This window comes from Gadus macrocephalus, chromosome 16, assembly GCF_031168955.1.
Source record: "Gadus macrocephalus chromosome 16, ASM3116895v1".
In the NCBI taxonomy this organism is placed as follows: domain Eukaryota; kingdom Metazoa; phylum Chordata; class Actinopteri; order Gadiformes; family Gadidae; genus Gadus; species Gadus macrocephalus.
This window is the reverse complement of record NC_082397.1, coordinates 2,725,346-2,744,637: the sequence shown is the minus strand read 5'-3', so window position 1 is coordinate 2,744,637 and position 19,292 is coordinate 2,725,346. Positions and strand designations below refer to the sequence as shown.

The following is a 19,292-nucleotide window of genomic DNA, read 5'->3' as shown; positions in this document are numbered from 1 at the left end:
TGTTACATTAAGTTGATTGTTATGCAAGTGTTGTTTAAATAAAATGCTTTTTAAATTTAAAAAAATCGTGTGTATCGAACCGTGGCTCAAAAATCGTGACACAAACCGAATCGTGAGTTGGTGTATCGTTACAGCCCTAGTGGTTGTGTGTGTTTGCTGAGCGATGATGTAACATTACTTTATTTTGAATTGCACGCTAAGTGTATGTCATGAAAGTCACTCCGCTGACCTGAGCTCTGTGCGTGTGTTACTGTAGTGCGTGTGATTCGTAGAATGCCATGTCTCGTGAATACAAAGAGGTTGAGTTTACATTCCATCTCCCCAGAGCCCGGTCCCTCCAGGCCCTCCTGGGGGCCTTCTGAGCAGCCCCTCGCCGCAGTAGGGGCCCCTGGGTCGAGAGACGGACACCAGAGACCTGGAGCTCTGCAGACCCACGTAGAGCAGAGGTCTGCGGTCTGTAGCGACTCAGAGCTCTCCACTGAGCTGTCCTGGAGGAAGAGGCTGCTGGAACAGCCCCCTAAGACAGGTGGGTAGTGGTACAGTCCGGCCACGTTGTCTTGGTTTGTTCTTTGTGTTTGGTGTGTGTGTGTGTGTTTGCTGAGCGATGATGTAACATTACTTTATTTTGAATTGCACGCTAAGTGTATGTCATGAAAGTCACTCCGCTGACCTGAGCTCTGTGCGTGTGTTACTGTAGTGCGTGTGATTCGTAGAATGCCATGTCTCGTGAATACAAAGAGGTTGAGTTTACATTCCATCTCCCCAGAGCCCGGTCCCTCCAGGCCCTCCTGGGGGCCTTCTGAGCAGCCCCTCGCCGCAGTAGGGGCCCCTGGGTCGAGAGACGGACACCAGAGACCTGGAGCTCTGCAGACCCACGTAGAGCAGAGGTCTGCGGTCTGTAGCGACTCAGAGCTCTCCACTGAGCTGTCCTGGAGGAAGAGGCTGCTGGAACAGCCCCCTGAGACAGGTGGGTAGTGGTACAGTCCGGCCACGTTGTCTTGGTTTGTTCTTTGTGTTTGGTGTGTGTGTGTGTGTTTGCTGAGCGATGATGTAACATTACTTTATTTTGAATTGCACGCTAAGTGTATGTCATGAAAGTCACTCCGCTGACCTGAGCTCTGTGCGTGTGTTTCTGTAGTGCGTGTGAATCGTAGAATGCCATGTCTCGTGAATACAAAGAGGTTGAGTTTACATTCCATCTCCCCAGAGCCCGGTCCCTCCAGGCCCTCCTGGGGGCCTTCTGAGCAGCCCCTCGCCGCAGTAGGGGCCCCTGGGTCCAGGGACAGACACCGGAGACCTGGAGCTCTGCTGACCCACGTAGAGGAGAGGTCTGCTGTCTGTAGCCCCCTGCCTGCCTCAGAGCTCTCCACTGAGCTGTCCTGGAGGAAGAGGCAGCTGGAACAGCCCCCTGAGACAGGTGGGTAGTGGTACAGCCCGGCCACGTTGTCTTGGTTTGTTCTTGGTGTGTGGTTGTTAGGGCTGTAACGATATGTGTATCGTAACCGAAATCGCGACACTCAAAGCCTACATTTTTAATTTGGGTGCACCAGCACGTATTTATGGTGCACCCAAGTTGTGAGTTGTTGACGGGGGGGGGTGACGGCGTCTGGGCCCCCGGGCAGCTGCACCGGTTGCACCGTCGATATTTACGCCACTGATTAATAATATTTTGACCATTAAATAAATGCCTTCAGTAAGACCTGGGGGGTATACCACGAACCTCGCTGAACATACCCAGGCTTTCTGGGGAAAACCTGGCTCGACAGAGCCGCAACTCGCAATCAGAGTTAAATGGTACCACGACACTCACTTTAGATTAAATTAGTTGAACCAGGTTTTCCGCTTTAGCTTCAATGCGCGTTCACATAAAAGATTCTGCATATTGTCTAAAAAATATTATGTATCATCATCCCTTTTACCCCCATATATGTGGGGCCCCATGTTTGATCCTACGAACATGGGGCCAAGTCAAAAATAAATATAAAAATATTATTCAATGTGGTAAATTGTAAGCATACATTTGAATAATTGATTTGGTTTTCCGACTGGAGGTGATTTTTCTTAACAATTCTCACGGCTATAATATGAATTTGTAGAATAAAAAATGCATTAACATTTCTGAACTTATGTTATGGCGACCATTAAAATACATTGAAGGACATTTGCGGCATGTTAATGAAATACTTTGGGGGGAATTCACTTGAACTAAGTCATTTAATTTAACATAATGTAGGATACCCACCTCCGTTCAGTAGGACGCCCTCTCCACTTCTGCAGAAAGAAACGTATCACGCGCCGCAGAGTATGCTGCGATCTTTATAGCTCCATGGCTGGCACGCGGTGGGTCCCAGTGTAATTTGAGAAATGCATCCCTGCCGGCGATTTTCATTGGATTAGGAAATTATGGGCGGGACTATTTTGTCCCGCCCACGGACGCTCTGGCATCTGCGGATACGAATACTTTTGCTACACATTTACCACCTAGACGTGGTGCAAAACAACCTGCAAAAAAGCCCACAGCTGAGACTTGCAGGAGCAGATTCGAGCAGTTGTAAAATGGATTTGTGCTCGCTCATTAAAATGCTGAATTAACATAGCGTTCTTTATCATTTTATTTGTGAGGACATTTTTCACAGATGTGCAACTTCTGATGCATTAGTTCAAATTTGGGTTTACGAATGCACACCTTTTGGGCATGTTCTCAGATTATGAAACACGGGTGTGCGAATGTGTTTGGCACCAACTGCGCTGCAATAATTGTAGCAAAAGGATTTGTGCACCTGTAACACAGATTTGCGTACTCGTAGACCCTATTTTGTGTTTACAAGGTATAAAAAATATTTACGACTACAAATGTACTGTTACACATTTGTGACTTTAGAGTACACATGCAAATAAATATATACGACTTCCAATTTACTGTGACTTTAGTGTACGCATTCAAATTCTGCAGTTACAGGTGCTAAAGACTTTTGCTACAATAATACCTTCATAGTTTACCGGCGTTGCGTGTTCCAACAGTTTATTAGGTATCTAATAAATCGTGTCTAATCAATACTTCATTCACTGCCTCTTCCGTGGTCATTACAATATTATGAATAGACTGCTCTGTAAAAAAAAAATAATAATAATTATTATATCAGATAAACTTTCAGTCGCACCGGTGCGCCAAAATAAAATATTTGGTCGCACTACCCCGAATTCTAGGCGCATGTGTGCCCAAATTAGGCGCACTCTGGAGCCCTGTCATGTTGCATTCTATACGGCCTGATTATGTCATTATTTAAGCTACATAGCCTAATAAGAAGTGCTAATAGGATATTTGACTAAACCACCAAACTAGTTGAGCGTTTTTGCCTACCTGCAAGCCTCCTCCAACTGCATTCTTCGGTTAATTATTCATTCATTTAGCTCAACTTTAGTAGTACTCTTTCTGTTCAGTGTTCCAAATTATTTGTTATTAAATGTTACATTAAGTTAATTGTTATACAAGTGTTTGAATAAAGCTATTTCAATTAAAAAAAATCGTGGGATGTATCGAACCGTGGGTCAAAAATCGTGACAAACCGAATCGTGAGTTGGTGTATCGTTACAGCCCTAGTGGTTGTGTGTGTTTGCTGAGCGATGATGTAACATTACTTTTTTTTGAATTGCACGCTAAGTGCATGTCATGATAGTCACTCCGCTGACCTGAGCTCTGTGCGTGTGTTTCCGTAGTGCGTGTGAATCGTACAATGCCATGTCTCATGAATACAAAGAGGTTGAGTTTACATTCCATCTCCCCAGAGCCCGGTCCCTCCAGGCCCTCCTGGGGGTCATCTGAGCAGCCCCTCGCCGCAGTAGGGGCCCCTGGGTCCAGAGACAGACACCAGAGACCTGGAGCTCTGCAGACCCACGTAGAGCAGAGGTCTGCGGTCTGTAGCGACTCAGAGCTCTCCACTGAGCTGTCCTGGAGGAAGAGGCTGCTGGAACAGCCCCCTGAGACAGGTGGGTAGTGGTACAGCCCGGCCACGTTGTCTTGGTTTTTTCTTGCAGTGGTTGCTGAGCGATGATGTAATATTACTTATTTTTGAATTGCACGCTAAGTGTATGTCATGATAGTCACTCCGCTGACCTGAGCTCTGTGCGTGTGTTTCTGTAGTGCGTGTGATTCGTAGAATGCCATGTCTCGTGAATACAAAGAGGTTGAGTTTACATTCCATCTCCCCAGAGCCCGGTCCCTCCAGGCCCTCCTGGGGGCCATCTGAGCAGCCCCTCGCCGCAGTAGGGGCCCCTGGGTCGAGAGACAGACACCAGAGACCTGGAGCTCTGCAAACCCACGCAGAGGAGACGTCTGCCGTCTGTAGCCCCCTCCCCGCCTCAGAGCTCTCCACTGAGCTGTCCTGGAAGAAGAGGCAGCTGGAACAGCCCCCTGAGACAGGTGGGTAGTGGTACGGTCCGGCCACGTTTTCTTGGTTTGTTCTGTGTGTGTGTGTGTGTGTGTGTGTGTGTGTGTGTGTGTGTGTGTTTGCGTGTGTTTGCGTGTTTGCTGAGCGATGATGTAACATTACTTATTTTTGAATTGCACGCTAAGTGTATGTCATGATAGTCACTCCGCTGACCTGAGCTCTGTGCGTGTGTTTCTGTAGTGCGTGTGATTCGTAGAATGCCATGTCTCGTGAATACAAAGAGGTTGAGTTGACATTCCTTCTCCCCAGAGCCCGGTCTCTCCAGGCCCTCCTGGGGGCCATCTGAGCAGGGAGGACGGTCGTCCGGTTCTTCCGTGTCTCCGGGTTCCGTCGGCAGCGGCTACACTGCCAACTCCGGGGTAATGTGGTGTCCCTTTACCCTTTCCCAATGCCGCCTTCCACTCCGCACTCCACTTGGCCGATGTTAAGAGTGGGTAACTGCGATGGAAATTTGGTCCACGTCACAAAAAAAACAAACAAACAATCATCCGATGCCTAACGTACAGTAATCCGAGGCCTCGTGGGAGTACGCCATGCTTCTCTCTAAAGGCGTGCCGGTTCTGAATGTTTGAATGTTTGTTTTGATTTGTCCATTGCTTTAATGGTCGTCATTAATCCATAACCCTGCTGTTGACGGGACGTTTATTACGCCTGAGCTTCATAATTGCGCACTTGAGCGATGATGTAACTTTACCGTTGATGTGCACGTTTAGTGCACAAATGATCTCTCTACACTTGAACTGAGCTCTGTGCGTTTGCGTTTGTGTGTGTGTGTGCCTGTTATTTTGTGTCGTGTGTGTGTGTGTGTGTTTGTCTGCCTGTTTTTGTGTGTCTGTGTACTGAGTGATGATGTGAAATTACTGTTATTGAAGTGCACGTTAAGTGCACAAAATGATTTTTCTACACTTGAACTGAGCTCCGTATGACTGTTTGTGTGTGAATGTGTTTCATGGGTAAAACTGAAGAACCCCAACCCATACAAGGATCGTAGAAATTTAGTTGAAATAAATGTGTACGCATATTAATCTGCAGAAATCCAAACACTATACTATGAGAGCTTTGGGTCTTAGGAAACTTTTAGGCCCAATCCCATGTCTACCCCTTACCCCTTTCCCCTTCAAAACAAGGGGGAGGGGTAAGGGGTAGAAATGGGATTGGGCCTTAGTGTGTGGGATGATCCGTCAGTTTCCCTGTCCCTTATGTACGCATTTCTCCATGTGTTTTTTTATCCCTTTTTGCGCGTCAGTCTGCTAGTAGGCCGGCCTACCCAGACGACTCCTCCTCCAGCAGCCTCTCCACCGGGAGCTACGTCACCACTGACCCTGAACACAACTCCGCCCACACAGGTATGCCTGTTCACGCCTGAATAGTGGCGAAGTCACACCCCTTCCAGTAGAGCACAGCTCGACAAATATGAATGGGTTTCAATGGAGAGAAAGTAATTATTTTTCTGGTCCCTGTCTTTAAATGCCCTGGATTACACGCGTTAGTGGATTTAAATTATATTTTTCATGCAAAGAAAACGCAAAAATGTACGCGAAGAAGTTTGATAGTGTTAGGTTTTGTGTGAGGCCGCTTTGTGAACTACAGCTCTTCGATGCTCTCGATGTACGCCACCACCCGCACTTGGAACTCCGGTACAGACATGGCGATCACTCTGCTCCACTTCACCGTTTATTTCCAAGGGGAGGATAAAAGCCTCGAAAGAGGTGAAAAACATAAGTCGGGGCTTGTGGAGAGTTTCAGTTGTGCCGATGGGGAGACTGTCGGTCTTGTCCACGCCAGTCGCAGGGAGCGTGACGTCACATACGAGACGTGTAGTCCTCGTTGTGGTTTCTCTACAGCCTTTAACTGAACAATTGCACAATAAACGGTCAAACTCTTGACATGAAAATTATCATTTAAATCCCCAAACATATGTGTAATCCGGGGCATATAAAGACTGGGACCAGAAAATAATTCCTTTCTCTCCATTGAAACCCATTCATATTTTTGGATCTCATGGGTCCCATGGGCTCTACCGGAAGGGGCGTGACTTGGCCACTCTATGGTCTGACCAATGAACCGAGGGAATCTTGATCGGTCTTTGTTATTCTTTTTTGATAACCCTAAATCCACCCAGAACATCTTCTCCCTCCTTATCGGATCTCTGGGCGTGCTCATTGCTTTAGTGTTGTTCCAAACTCCTTGTGTTGCTTTGCTTGTTGAACACTTTAGAGTGCAGCTCTGCGTTGAAATGTCTATAGACGAGTGGAATTGATTCCCCCCCCCCCCTCCCCACACAGACGTCTCGGAGCCCCACTCGGGGGCGGAGCTTATACGACCAGTTACCCCGACCGGCGGCTTCCTTGCGGCCGTCTCCCCCCCGTCGGCCCCGTCCAGCCGCAGCTCCTGCAGTGTGGCGCTATCGTCTGTGGCGGACTCATCGTCTCCAGGCCCCTCCTTCTCCATGGGCCACCAGACGTCCCCCGGCTCAGAGACGTCCCCTGGCTCAGAGACGTCCCCTGGCCGGGCCGTAGCTGCTTTGTTCCATGAAAGCAGCATCCAGCGCATCATAGACAAGTACACCAGAGAGCTCAATGCCTCCCTCTGCAGCAGTGCGGACACCACAGGTAAGGGGTCCACTACAGGGGGGCTTAAGGGAGCCTTGATGCGCTGTTCGTGAAGTCCTCGCACGGCCATGGCATTAATGGTCGTCATGACGCCATGACCTTGCTGTGGACACAAAGTTGATGCTCTCCTGAGCTTCATAGTTGCACACTTGAGCGATGATGTGACATTACTGTTGTTGAAGTGCACATTTAGTGCACATAATGATCTTCCTACACTTGAACTGAGCTCTGTGCGTTTGCGTGTGTGTGCGTGTGCGTGTGTGTGTGTGCATTTGCGTGTCTCTGTCTGTGTGCGTGCGTTTGCGTGTGTCTGTGTGTGCGTGCGTTTGCTTGTGTGTACTGAGCGATGATGTAACATTACTGTTATTGAAGTGCACGTTAAGTGCACAAAATGATTTTTCTACACTTGAACTGAGCTCCGTATGACTGTTTGTGTGAATGTGTTTCATGGGTAAAACTGAAGAACCTGAACCCAAATAATGATTGCAGAAACGTAGATGAAATAAATACATGCACATTAAGTTCCATGTGTATAAAATCGACCCCTTTGAGGTAGACCTGATTGATGGCAATAAAGCAACAACGTTCTCCCCTCTCCCTCCAGGGTCATCTATAGCCCAGGAGGAGAACCAGGTCCCACCGAGTCCAGCTCAGGTCCCGACCGCGACTCCCACCACAGAGACGGCTCCACCAAGGCCTGGCCTGGTGAGACCCCCGTACTCGCCCACCAACGCGCTCATTCACATGTTTCACCTCCCCCTTGCTCCCCTTCACTTATTGTATTGTAAATTTGTGAATGTAACCCACTAAGAGATGTCCACTTTAACTGAGATGTCCACTTCTTACTTTATTCTTACGTTTATTTATTGTGTTTTTATTTATAATTTTCTATTTTATAATCATATCTTCTATGCTTGTAATTTCTATTTGTACGGAGCACCTGGAACGAAACAATTCCCCCCCGAGGATCAATAAAGTATTCTGATTCTGACTTGGTCAGACGTCTTCATTATTTCTTTTTTCTTTTTATTTGTCAGGAGTGGGACAACGCCGTCAACCAGATCCTGGAGCAGTTCTCTGAAAGCGTCTCATTGGTGCAGGACATCTCATTCAGGCCTCTGATTGGTCAGCAGGATCAGTCGTCCTGTCTGGCCGCAGACGGGCGGCACTCGGCTGTGGGGCGCCTCATTGGTCAGCCGTCGGCCCAGTCCTCCATGATTGGGCAGCTCCCAGGCCCGTCGGTGCGCGCGGGAGCCAACGACGGTGCGTGGGACTCCACGTTGAGCCGCATGATCGACCGCCTCTCCCACCAGCCCTGCTCCCTGTGGTCGAGCGGCGGGCGCGACTCCTACGCCAGCCCGCTGATGGGGCGGCTGGGGTTGGAGCAGTCGTCGGTGTCCTTCGACGAAGCGCAGGAGGAGAGCCGGATGAGGCCTCTGATTGGTCAGTTGGACGAGTCGGGCGTCACAAGACCAGGAAGCACAGGTACAAAAAGGATGTTATTGCTGTTCGATGTAAAACTCACAATGCATCCTTATTCTGCCCCGATGTTACAATAGTAATACTTTTGAATCATTAGACCCTTCTCTAAAGTAGCTGTTGGCGAGTTTAACCTCCACCCATAAGGGCTCAGATCTCTTCCGAGTACTCGCGTTGGCGGCTGCTTCAGTGGCTTGTCGGGGAGTTGTATGCCGACGTGACTTGATCAGGCGTCGAGGAGCTGAGCTTCAGCCCCTGGCTTCAGGGTTATAATCTTTTCACCTCCTGGTCTTCACAGGTGGTCTCGGCGGCAGCGTGGGTCCTACAGGGTCAGACCCAGTCCAGGTCCTAGGAGACCCACCTGCCCCAGAATCCCCCCCCCACCGACCTCCTCCTCACCAGCCCAGCCGCGATTGGCCCAGCAGTGGGCCGGACCGCTACGCCAGCCAGCTGATTGGCCAGCCGGGTTTGGAGGAGACGTCTCTGTGGCTGGATGATGCACCGGAGCAGGGCGGGATGAAGCCCCTGATTGGCCAGCTATACGACTCGGCCGTGCAGGCGGCCGGAAGCTCAGGTACAGGAAGAAGGGTCTTGCTTTACACTGTCCGACACGTGCTCAAACGTACTACACATGTTTACCCTGTGAAATACCTTCTTATGTTTGTATAGAAGGCTGTACTTCATGTTTGCTGTGTTTTAATTGCATAATTATTATATTTTTAGATAACCTGGCCTACTAGTTGAAATATTACTTTAGTTATTAAAGGACAATTCCGGTATTTTGAACATTGAGCCCCCTTTCTGGTTTGTTTAGGATGAAATAGAGTGGGTGACACCGAAATTTGAACTATTAGTCCTTTCTCGGGTATTTGGCTCATTTTGAATCGCTCCTGCCTGCTTCACAATGGTTGTCTGTGTGCATACACAAACCTGTCAACCCAGCAACCCTAAACGTTCGTTTTTAAAAATGTGCAAGTAACCGAGTGGTTAGTGGCATTCGTGAAGTTTAAAAAAAAAAATATCGGTGCAATATATGTTTTCCATCCGTGTTAGTTGCTAAATTGAACTATTTTTTCAGATACCTCACAACCGCATATAAACTTCCGCACAAGGTCCCACTCCGTGCAGCACCTACTTTCGACTTCCGTCGGCATCTGCCTGCACTTCCCACAGGCACACCACCCGCCCGTGATCCTGGGGGGACCGCTTCAGCCGGAGCTTCAGGCGCCTCCGTAGCCCTAGCCTCCATCTCACGTAGCTCCTCTTGGGTGAATTCTGGTTCAAAACGATATCCTCTGCCGTCAAAATCGAGTGCGTCCTCCAGAAGCCACCTTTCATAATCCATTTTCAGTGATTTTCTATGTGATTTTCCCTAATCCGAAGTGCTCACGGTACAAGACTTCAAACCAACGTAAACAGCCCACCTTTCCGGTTCGGCGGAGTAATATCATCGTGCAGTAATGAGTCTTCCAACTGAAATCAACTGCCGATAAATGTGCAATAAAACACGACAGAAACCATATATTGCGCCGATATTTTTTTTTTAAACTTCACGAATGTCACTAACCACTCGGTTACTTGCACATTTTTGAAAACGAACGTTTAGGGTTGCTGGGTTGACAGGTTTGTGTATGCACACAGACAACCATTGTGAAGCAGGCAGGAGCGATTCAAAATGAGCCAAATACCCGAGAAACCCACTCTATTTCATCCTAAACAAACCAGAAAGGGGGCTCAATGTTCAAAATACCGGAATTGTCCTTTAAGTATAACACGACAGCTCCTAATGGTAATCTATTCCCATTTGTAAAGTAACCGCTCGCCCATTCGACATAGTGGCGCGTGTTTGTTCAGGTAACCAAACCTTGGCACTGCCACCTCTCCAACTGGGGCCTCAATGGATTATAACCGAGCGGCAGCCATGACTGCCTGTTTTGTAGAACATGTTTTAACCTGTGGTCTGACGGTGAGAACGCGTCTTCTCCTCTGGTCTGAAGGCGAGGGAGGCAGCAGCAGCAGCAGCCTGGGCTCTGTGGAGTCGGTCCTGGTGGCTCCTCCTCCTCCACCTGCCTCCCAGCCCTCTGCCCCCCTCTGTCCTCCTCACCAGCCCAGCGCCCCTCAGCCCAGCGACGGCCAGCTGGTCAGGCGGCTGGAGTTCGATCAGTCGTCGCTGTGGCTGGATGACGGCCGCGAGGAGGGCGGGATGAGGCCTTTGATTGGCCGGCTGGACGAGTCGGGCGCGCAGGCAGCTGGAAGCTCGGGTACAGGCATGCTTCTGTTTTTCCTCTTTTAACAGATTACTGTCACTTACCTAAGTAGTTGATAATGGGGCATTGACTGTTCTTTGTCTTCCTCCAGCTACAATTTTACATGCATGTTTTTCATTAGTACTACGTAAAGAAAACATTTTTACTTGCTTCTTTTTGCTGTTGCACCTGAAACAATTGGAGACGGATAAAGGGTGGCTTATGTCAAGTGCATGGTTCTGTGAAGTGGACTTTGTTTAAACCAAGCGAGCGGCGTCCCTCCGTTCTACACGTCCGGTCCGACCCGTACCAACCGCTGTGCCGGTACCCCCAGGTTACGGCAGCTCCAGAACGGAGCAGACCCGGCTGAACAGAGGACCCAGCGACGGCACCGGCGGGTCTCCCCAAACGGCCGTGGACCCTGACCTCAGCGCAGTCCCTGAGCCGGAGGTCCCGGACACAAGGACCCGGCCACCCCTGCATGACCCCAGCACCCCCCTGCAGCAGGACCCAGAATGCTCTGAAGGTCGGTTCCGACGGCGACGATGAAGATGATGTAGAAATAAGAAACGAGAGCATTCATTACTAGCCTTCGGTCCCTGCTGCTGGGTGTGGTCCTGTGTGGTAAGCTCCCGCTGCATCTGGTCCATCCTCCTTCAGGGTTTGCAGATCAGGACTCCTTCCATCCCCTCCTGGCCCAGGTGACCCTCAACGAGTCCCTCGAACCCTCCATGACCTTTCACCTGCCGCAACAGGAAGTGCCCAGCTCCCCGGACGGGAGTCACCAGTCCACAGGACGGGAGGAGGCGGCGTCTACAGGTGTGGCCAGAGCTCAAGTCGTGACTATGTCATCAATTCTGAAGGCCGTTAAAGTAGTAAACGACCAATTATTTGGTTTCCGACAATACTATATGCTACGCAGTTAATATTAATGACCATTCAAACCCAAATTTGGTTTAGCTAAGTTTGTTCTGCATCGTTGGCAAGTTAAATAGCAACTTTTCCACAGATGTCAATGTGCTTAGTCCCTTAATCGCCACGCAATCAGTGATGTCTCAAAGTGGTGCCTCAAAGACGAGTGACGTCTAAAAGACATGGCTTCACCTTTCACCTGCAGGTCCGCCACTTGCCCCGCACCTGTCGGAAGAGGAGGACCAGGGGTCCTTGGTCGACCCCTCCCCAGAACACCCAAGGGCCCAGGAGGAGGAGGAGGGGGAGGAGGTGCCCATCTCTTCCTGTCTGGACTCCTTCTGCCAGCTCGCCTCCTCACAGCCACTGTCCGTCCTCCTCGAGTCCCCTGAGGAGGAGGGGGAGGAGCTGATGGAGGGAGAGGGGGACGAGACTGATGGGTGCAAGCGATTGGTTCCAGCCCGGGACTCGACCAGCCAAGAACCGACCAATCAGCCGGGGTCTAACCTGAAGAGTGACGCTCCTATCTGGGATGCAATAATAGTATGTGGTTTTTATTTGTACTGGACTTTCACCCCAGGGTCGTAAATGTATATTATTTTTAAACGTGGGAGTTTGACGTCATTGACTGTGGGGTCGTTTCTCTCCTCAAATCAGGGGACGGCTTGGGAGAAGGGGATCCTGGAGCAGTCCGAGATCACGCTGGTGAGCCTGAGTGACGACAGCACGCTCGGCCCGGACACCACGGCAACTGAGGATGAGGAACAGGTAAGCAGCCCACTGATCAATCGCTCATCCTCTGATGAACTGTGTTTAGATAGTACTGCTTCGTGTCCTCAAGGTTCTCATGTTTTTCCATTTTCTTCCCTCAGGAGGTTGATTCAACACTCCTGCCTGAGGAGGAAGACCCACCTGCTGCACAAGAGAGTACCCCGTCCCAGCCAGGCGTGGTTCTGGAGCCCCAGGCGGGTCCCGCTGGGGGTCTCCAAGAGGCCTTCCAGAGGAAACGCCTGGCCCTGATCCAGAGGTCTGCCCTCAGGGTGGAGGAGATCAGGGCCAAACGCGTCCTGGCCAAGACCCAGCCCAGCAACGCCCAAGGCAATCCACCACAACCCAGCAACACCAGAGGCACGCCACCCCAACCCAGCCAGACCCAAGGCACGCCACCCCAACTCACCCAGGCCAAGACCCAGTCCGTCCAGAATCGGGCCAAGACCAAGCTGATCCAAAGCCCCACCGGGCCTCATCTGGGACAGGCCCGGCCTGAAGACCACCCGAGGTGTAAAGGCCAGGCCCCGGGTCAACTGGTCAGCTCAAAGACCAAAGAACCCCAGATCAAGACCATGGCGGTTCCGGTCCGGACGGCTGTTGTCCCTGCTTCACGGCCTGATGGAAAACCCAAACATCCATCCCCAGGTACTCTTCTGCTTTCTACAAGTGTGCCTGTTGGCAAGCGAGACACTTCAACGTGATTTATTAATCCCTGTAGAAATTCTGTATAAATAACTCAAATTACATACATGAACATACAATATATTTAAATCACCACTACCCACATCCTGACCTTGGCTGGCAACATCTGCCTCCTCCTCTTCCTCAGTGAGCAATGCTGGGATGAAGGGTTGTGAAGAGGTGAGGACGTGCACGCCATCCCAGAAGAAGCTGGAGGGCTTGGAGATGCACCTGAGAACGCGGAGGTATGCCACGTCTGGAGAGAGCACGTGCTTTACGATACATTCCCTCTCCCGTTAAAGGGAGAGTAAACCCCAAAACACTTTTCAGTTGAATATTTTCATTTTTGGGTCTCGCAACGTGTTGAACGTCCTGTCATCATTTTGACTAGTTGCCGGAGTTGTTAAAGTGTCAATATCTTTCTAAAATATGATTTATTTATTTTTTGTTTGCTACTCCCAGCTAAAAACGCAGTTTCAAAAAGTGTTCCATTCTCAACCGGCTGTGCAAAAAATGGCTCAAGCGAGTGACGTAGGTTTTGACCACGCCTATTGCACCTGGTATTATCGAAGCCAATGTGTCTAATGTTTGTAAAGATTGACGACCTAAACAAAGTTAGTGTTGGGCTGTTGGTCAGTATATTCTCAGAGGTCGGTGTCAGGTTGACTGTCTGAATCTTTGGTCAGTATATTGTAAGAGGTTTGTGTCATCATGGTGTAGGTTGGTCCATCGGTGGTCAGTATATTCTAAGAGATTGGCGTAGGTTGATGGTCTGTATATTCTAAGCGGGTGGTGTCTGGGGGATGCAGGTTGTATGGCCGGCTGGAGGAGGTGAAGCAGCAGAGGGAGGTGAAGAGCAAGCAAGAGAGCTACGCCCAGAACCGCCTCAAGGCCAAGGAGTTCCACCAGGTACATTACTGAGTCCTTTCTTTTGTGACACGACTGAATTATTTCATGGCTTAACATAACTTGTTTAACGTGTCATGTTGCTTTGACCTTTAATCCTGACCGTTATGTAGGGCTGTTTATCTGAAATAATTTAAATTTGAAACTACTTTTCCTCTTTACAGAAAACTTTACAGAAACTTCGAGCCAAGCAGACTGCACAATGATTTTTCTATTTAATTTTTACATTTTGTACATTTGTTAACTTATAACTGAAGGAGTAATAAAGCATATTTAAGTAACTTCCTACCTGTTGACTTTTACTTTGAAGTGTCATTTTAATAAGCTAATAGAGACCTCTGTGGATATACATGCTTCTGTTCAGGAATATATAGACAAAGCAGTATCAACGTCAATCATTGTTTTATTCACACATTTACAAGTTAAGGAGGCAGGTTAAAGACACTTGGTACAAGAGCTTTCATTATTTGGATTGAGTCGGTCAACATTTGCCATGGTCCTCACGAAATTCCAAGATTTGAAGTCACATGGTCTGCCTTTCGTTGCCACAACTGAATCACACTGAAGATGAGACGTAACATCCAACGTATAATTTAAATGTTAACAATTTACTGATCAACAAACGAAATGCCCAGGTTTTCTGAAAACCATAAAACTTTAAGTTCTGATTGGGGGGAAAAAAGTGACTTGGATCATTCCTGCCTACATTGCACGCATGGTACTGAAGATGGGGCAGGATGTTAAGTGTACTCCTTGCTGACATGTTTTCGTTCATACATTGTTCTTTTTGAAACCTCCCAAGATCATGCCAGGTTCAGTCCCCCCCCCCCCCCCCCCAATGAGTTCAGGTTGGTCGTGGTTCAGAGTTTGGAGAAGGGAACAGTCTTCAGACTCTTCTTCTCCATGGCCGCCTGGGCAGATTTCATCACATCCTGTGTCTGGAGCATGCTCATGTTCCACGTTGCCTGGGGGGGGGGGGGGGGGAGGGGGGGGGGAGAGAGAGAGAGTGTGTCATTACTGGAACCACAACCACCCCCATCCTGGTCATGTGATGGAACACTATATTTATGTTCTGTGCTTCATAGTGGTTCTATTTATCGCTCTCGCCCCTACCGGCTCCTCCACAACCTGTATTCAGTGTCTATTTAGTCTCCTAGATATCAATTCTAGCTGAGGTTTCTTCCTGGAAGTCTTCAGACATGAACAGTGCTGTCTTTTGGCCCCTCACCATGTAGTCCAGCCCCTCGGCCACGCTGTGGTCCCGGGAGTAGATAAGGTTGATCTTGGTTCCCTGGGTCGCCACAGGGCTGCGGCACGCGATCTCCCCGGCCATCTCCATGGCGGCCGCCATCATCACCTCCTTATCCATAAACACCCGACTAGAGCCGCGGGAATGGCAAACACCAGGCTCTCATCCAAACGTGTGTCATACTGCTGCATTAAGCATTCATGGAGCACCGTTTAAAAGTTAGGCCCGCCATAAAGGACCACAATGTAAACAAGCCTTTAGGCTTTATTGTGTTTTTTAATCCTTTTGAACACTTAATTGTTGTTCAATAAGGTTTTCAATCAATCCGTTGTGTTTAGTGTGTCAGCTAAAGATGACATCATTTTAGGTCAAAATACATTACAAGCTGGGATTTAAAAATCTATTGATGTGACACATGAAGGCCAATACGAAGGGTTACACTAACCTGACGAGTCCACAGCTCTTGGCTTCATCGGCGTAGAGCTTCCTTGCTGTCAGTGCCAGCTCATTGACCAGACTAGAGAAAGGAAAAACTGCATTCAATCCTTTACCAGTTTTATCCCAAGCAACGTACGCGTGAGGCTGCGAATCAAACGAGTGAGAAGGCCTGCACTGATGTACCCCATAATTACTAATGGGACATGTCGGTACACCTTAACAGGTAGGCCAGAAGAGCGAAGGTGGTGGTGGGAGGAGGAGCTGATGGTTTTTACCTTCGGCTGCCGATTACTTTAGGAAGTCTCTGCAGGGTTCCTACATCCGCTGCCAGACCGATGTCTACTTCCTTGTGGAAAGAATATGCTCTTTTATAGGATTCACTCATAGGATTCTATGTGTTTGAGGTAGGGGAGGGTATGGAGCTTACTTTAATCTGAAACCAGGCGTCCTGGGTACACAGGCGTATGTCGCAGGCCGTGATCAGGTCCACTCCTGACAAACACAGCAGAATAATGGCCGTTAGTTTGAATTGGCTATCGATACGTCCAGATTATTTTAAGATAAAATCGAGTTATAATGCTACACTTTTGACTTTTACAGGAGAAACTTTTATTTCAGTTTTGCATGAGTAGAAGTGTAATTGATTACCTCCTCCCACGCAGGCTCCGTGCACGGCCACCAACACCGGCTTTGGACACTTCAGGAAGGAACATAACCACCATTACTATGTTTGATTAGTTAATCAAACGTCTGGATAATGTTTCTCCTCATGTAAAAAAAAGTTGGGGCGTAAATGTAAAAGTTACGTATTTAGTATTGATACAGAGAAGACAAACACACATACGACAACACAGTGAAAGCATGCGTTTGTTTACCCTCTCGATGACTGAGAAGGTTTCTTGGTACTTGGTGATGATCTTTCTCATGTTCCACGACTGCCTCGCCGTGTCGTCGCCCTCTGGCTGCAACACGTCGCTGGCCATGTCCATCAGATCGATACCTGGAGAGAGGAACATTTTATTTTATTATAACGTTTTTATTCCTCCCAGATGGCAAATTAGTCTTTCACAGCAACCAAGTTACATGACAGTGAAAAGCTATCTATTAAAGGAGAGGTAGAGATTTGAGGCAAGAGGCAAGATTTAACATGTTAGAGAGAGAGATTAGAGAGAGGAGAAAATAACACAGTATTTTAACTCAACAACCTAAAAACTTCCCCTCCCTCGCTATGTTTCCCCACCATGAAGGTGTTGCATTTAAAGCACCTGTGATGGACAAGATACATTCCCTGAACCAATAACGACTCCTTCTGTAAATAAGTGGCGGATGGCTAACATTTTAATTCAATGACATGCAAGTAGTGTACACCTACAGCACCTTAATTAAGAATATGCTTAACCAACTACTAAATATATAGACATTTATTAAGCAGTTGAAATAAACAAAACTAAGGTAAATATTATGACCTGTAACGGTCAGTCAACAAAATGCTAGGGACTGCTTTCATAAGGCAACAATTGTTTACCCCCTTTGCCTAGGTATATATGCAGAAGCCGCCTTGGTCTTGTTGTTTACCTGCGGTGAAGATCTTGCCTGCCCCTGACACCACGACTACTCTGCACTCCGGGTCGTCTGCGATCTGGTTGAAGCAATCCACCATCTCACTTAGAAAAAAAAGAAAGTAGCATACTGCATTTATTTATCCATCATATGTTTCCTGCATGTGCTAAATGGTTGTATGCATTGTCTGTTTTAAAAGTGCTTTTTAGATAATCTGCCCAGGGACCTTCTGATGAACATAAACGGAACTAAACCTAATAATGTCTACTACCTCGACCATTTCAAATGATTAAGTATTTAGTTTTTACTCTGATGCAATATTTGTATCTCTTTAATTCTTATAACTGTTCTGTACTTAATGCTTTGACACACCTCGTTATTCATCCGAGATTAATCAAGTACATCTTATCTAACAATCGCAGAGTTAAAACAGTGGACCGATCACAGGGTGAGAGACATAAACACAGACCAATAGTATCAAAAAAACACGAGGATCTCAAACTAAGATCTCCATAGAAAGGACAACATAGTGTAGCGTTCAGGGTATTTAAATCCCAGATAATAGGTAATCGGTTATTATAATGTCCACAGCCTCCCTTTAGACATCCTCGGGCAGAATTCCCCCTAACTCCTACCTGCGACATGCATCTAAAGACAATCTAGAAAAGTAGCTAAATGCTATCTCAACATTATGACTCCTGAGCGCCCCCTACCTCCAGAAAGCCCGGTTCATGGCGTTGCGTTTCTCCGGGCGGTTGAGCTCGACGTGTGTGATGGCCTCGGTGGGGCGGCTGACTACCAGGGAGGTGAAGGGACCTCCGCTGGAAGACATGGCTCTCACTGCGTTCTGCCCCAGCAGACACGCTCCTGGGAGCAAGAGAAGTACTGCTTAACACCTGGTGTGTCTGTCTGTGTCTGTGTCTGTGTCTGTGTCTGTGTCTGTGTCTGTGTCTGTGTCTGTGTCTGTGTCTGTGTCTGTGTCTGTGTGTAATGACTGGACATGTCTATATTGATCTAGAGGCTGTGGGTGTGTTTTAGTGGGACAAGGTCCATTTACTTGGCCCAGTGGTTTAAATAATTGTATCTGGATCAGACTGACCTCCATTATAGCTTTGGTTTGCTGTAGAGTGATTTGTTCCTCTGCCAGACTAATCTGTATGCTGCTATTTGGATTTCTCATTTAAGAAGTGATATATAGGCATCCTCTTTGTTTGGCAAAGGACATAACAGCCATTTTTTTCCTTGACTTTGTTGAAAGGCTGAATAAGTAGCATTATGTCTATTAATTAACATTCATGAATAAATCTACACATGTACTCTCTGTACTGTTTGACCCCTATTTGCTACCTAATGAACTGTATCTGTATTCACTGTAAGTTGTTCTGAAAAACATGTAATATCTTCAAATACAATCATAGTATATAGTTTAAGACCGTCAAAATGCACGAAGTCATCGAAAGTAACTTCATATTGACCTTTCACCTACAAGTTGGATAACGCAGCTCTCCAAACACACAATCATCGAATGACACACATTTATTAAGCGTATATATAAATGATATATTACATCTTGTTCTCCAATAGATACTGTAACGTTATATATATTATATATTACTTACTTTTTCTGAATGCTGTCCTTACAAAGGATGACAACATTGCCCTGTATCAACTCTTCCTCTGAGATGAAGTCCTCGACCAGTAAGGATATACCGCGTTCCGGGTGGAGGCACTGATAAATGTGTTAATATATATAAACATATAATACTATAGAATTGTAGGAATGGGATGTTTTTAGAGAACAATCATGGATGGACTCACCTAGATTTCAAGTTCTTCTTCTACGTCAAAGTAACAAGACTGTCGCCGCTAACTGGTTAAACAAATGAACTGCAGGTTTAATGATATTCTCATACTAATATTTATAATCTGATAATAATTCCTGGATAATTTTAGAATGACCTCGCCAGACCAAACTGCCGGACATCTGCCAGAG

General features: G+C 47.7%; 2 protein-coding genes across 2 annotated transcripts in view; one reads left to right on the top strand and one right to left on the bottom strand.

Annotated features, from left to right (window-relative positions):
* cep295 (centrosomal protein 295) overlaps positions 1 to 12,865 on the top strand; it is a 30,016-nt gene extending 17,151 nt beyond the window's left edge. Inside the window, exons 24-39 of the mRNA XM_060075412.1 lie at positions 326 to 526; positions 767 to 967; positions 1,208 to 1,417; positions 3,787 to 3,987; positions 4,211 to 4,420; positions 4,698 to 4,807; positions 5,695 to 5,794; positions 6,734 to 7,060; positions 7,665 to 7,765; positions 8,098 to 8,545; positions 8,838 to 9,113; positions 10,537 to 10,800; positions 11,120 to 11,311; positions 11,446 to 11,604; positions 11,903 to 12,237; positions 12,352 to 12,865. Of these exons, the coding sequence (XP_059931395.1) occupies positions 326 to 526; positions 767 to 967; positions 1,208 to 1,417; positions 3,787 to 3,987; positions 4,211 to 4,420; positions 4,698 to 4,807; positions 5,695 to 5,794; positions 6,734 to 7,060; positions 7,665 to 7,765; positions 8,098 to 8,545; positions 8,838 to 9,113; positions 10,537 to 10,800; positions 11,120 to 11,311; positions 11,446 to 11,604; positions 11,903 to 12,237; positions 12,352 to 12,714 (3,698 nt within the window). The 3' untranslated portion in view covers positions 12,715 to 12,865. The remainder of the gene's footprint in view (positions 1 to 325; positions 527 to 766; positions 968 to 1,207; positions 1,418 to 3,786; positions 3,988 to 4,210; positions 4,421 to 4,697; positions 4,808 to 5,694; positions 5,795 to 6,733; positions 7,061 to 7,664; positions 7,766 to 8,097; positions 8,546 to 8,837; positions 9,114 to 10,536; positions 10,801 to 11,119; positions 11,312 to 11,445; positions 11,605 to 11,902; positions 12,238 to 12,351) is intronic.
* A 1,572-nt stretch (positions 12,866 to 14,437) lies between these two features.
* ech1 (enoyl CoA hydratase 1, peroxisomal) lies at positions 14,438 to 19,173 on the bottom strand. The gene is made up of 11 exons (XM_060075413.1): positions 19,118 to 19,173; positions 18,919 to 19,028; positions 18,013 to 18,166; positions 17,315 to 17,403; positions 16,615 to 16,739; positions 16,388 to 16,436; positions 16,167 to 16,231; positions 16,015 to 16,085; positions 15,747 to 15,818; positions 15,281 to 15,431; positions 14,438 to 15,017 (listed from the first exon to the last, which is right to left on the bottom strand). Exons 2-11 carry the CDS (start codon positions 18,953 to 18,955, stop codon positions 14,913 to 14,915), a joined length of 918 nt encoding a protein of 305 aa, XP_059931396.1. The 5' UTR covers positions 18,956 to 19,028; positions 19,118 to 19,173; the 3' UTR covers positions 14,438 to 14,912.
* Positions 19,174 to 19,292: the final 119 nt, after the last annotated feature.

What these genes read in the sequence shown, in the direction of transcription:
- ech1 (XM_060075413.1), bottom strand. Translation starts at nt 18,955, where the DNA reads ATGTTGTCATCCTTTGTAAGGACAGCATTCAGAAAAA. An exon ending in ACGCCTGGTTTCAGATTAAA is followed by an intron (nt 16,086 to 16,166) that starts GTAAGCTCCATA and finishes TCTTTCCACAAG; the next exon opens with GAAGTAGACATCGGTCTGGC. An exon ending in AAGAGCTGTGGACTCGTCAG is followed by an intron (nt 15,432 to 15,746) that starts GTTAGTGTAACC and finishes CCGCGGCTCTAG; the next exon opens with TCGGGTGTTTATGGATAAGG.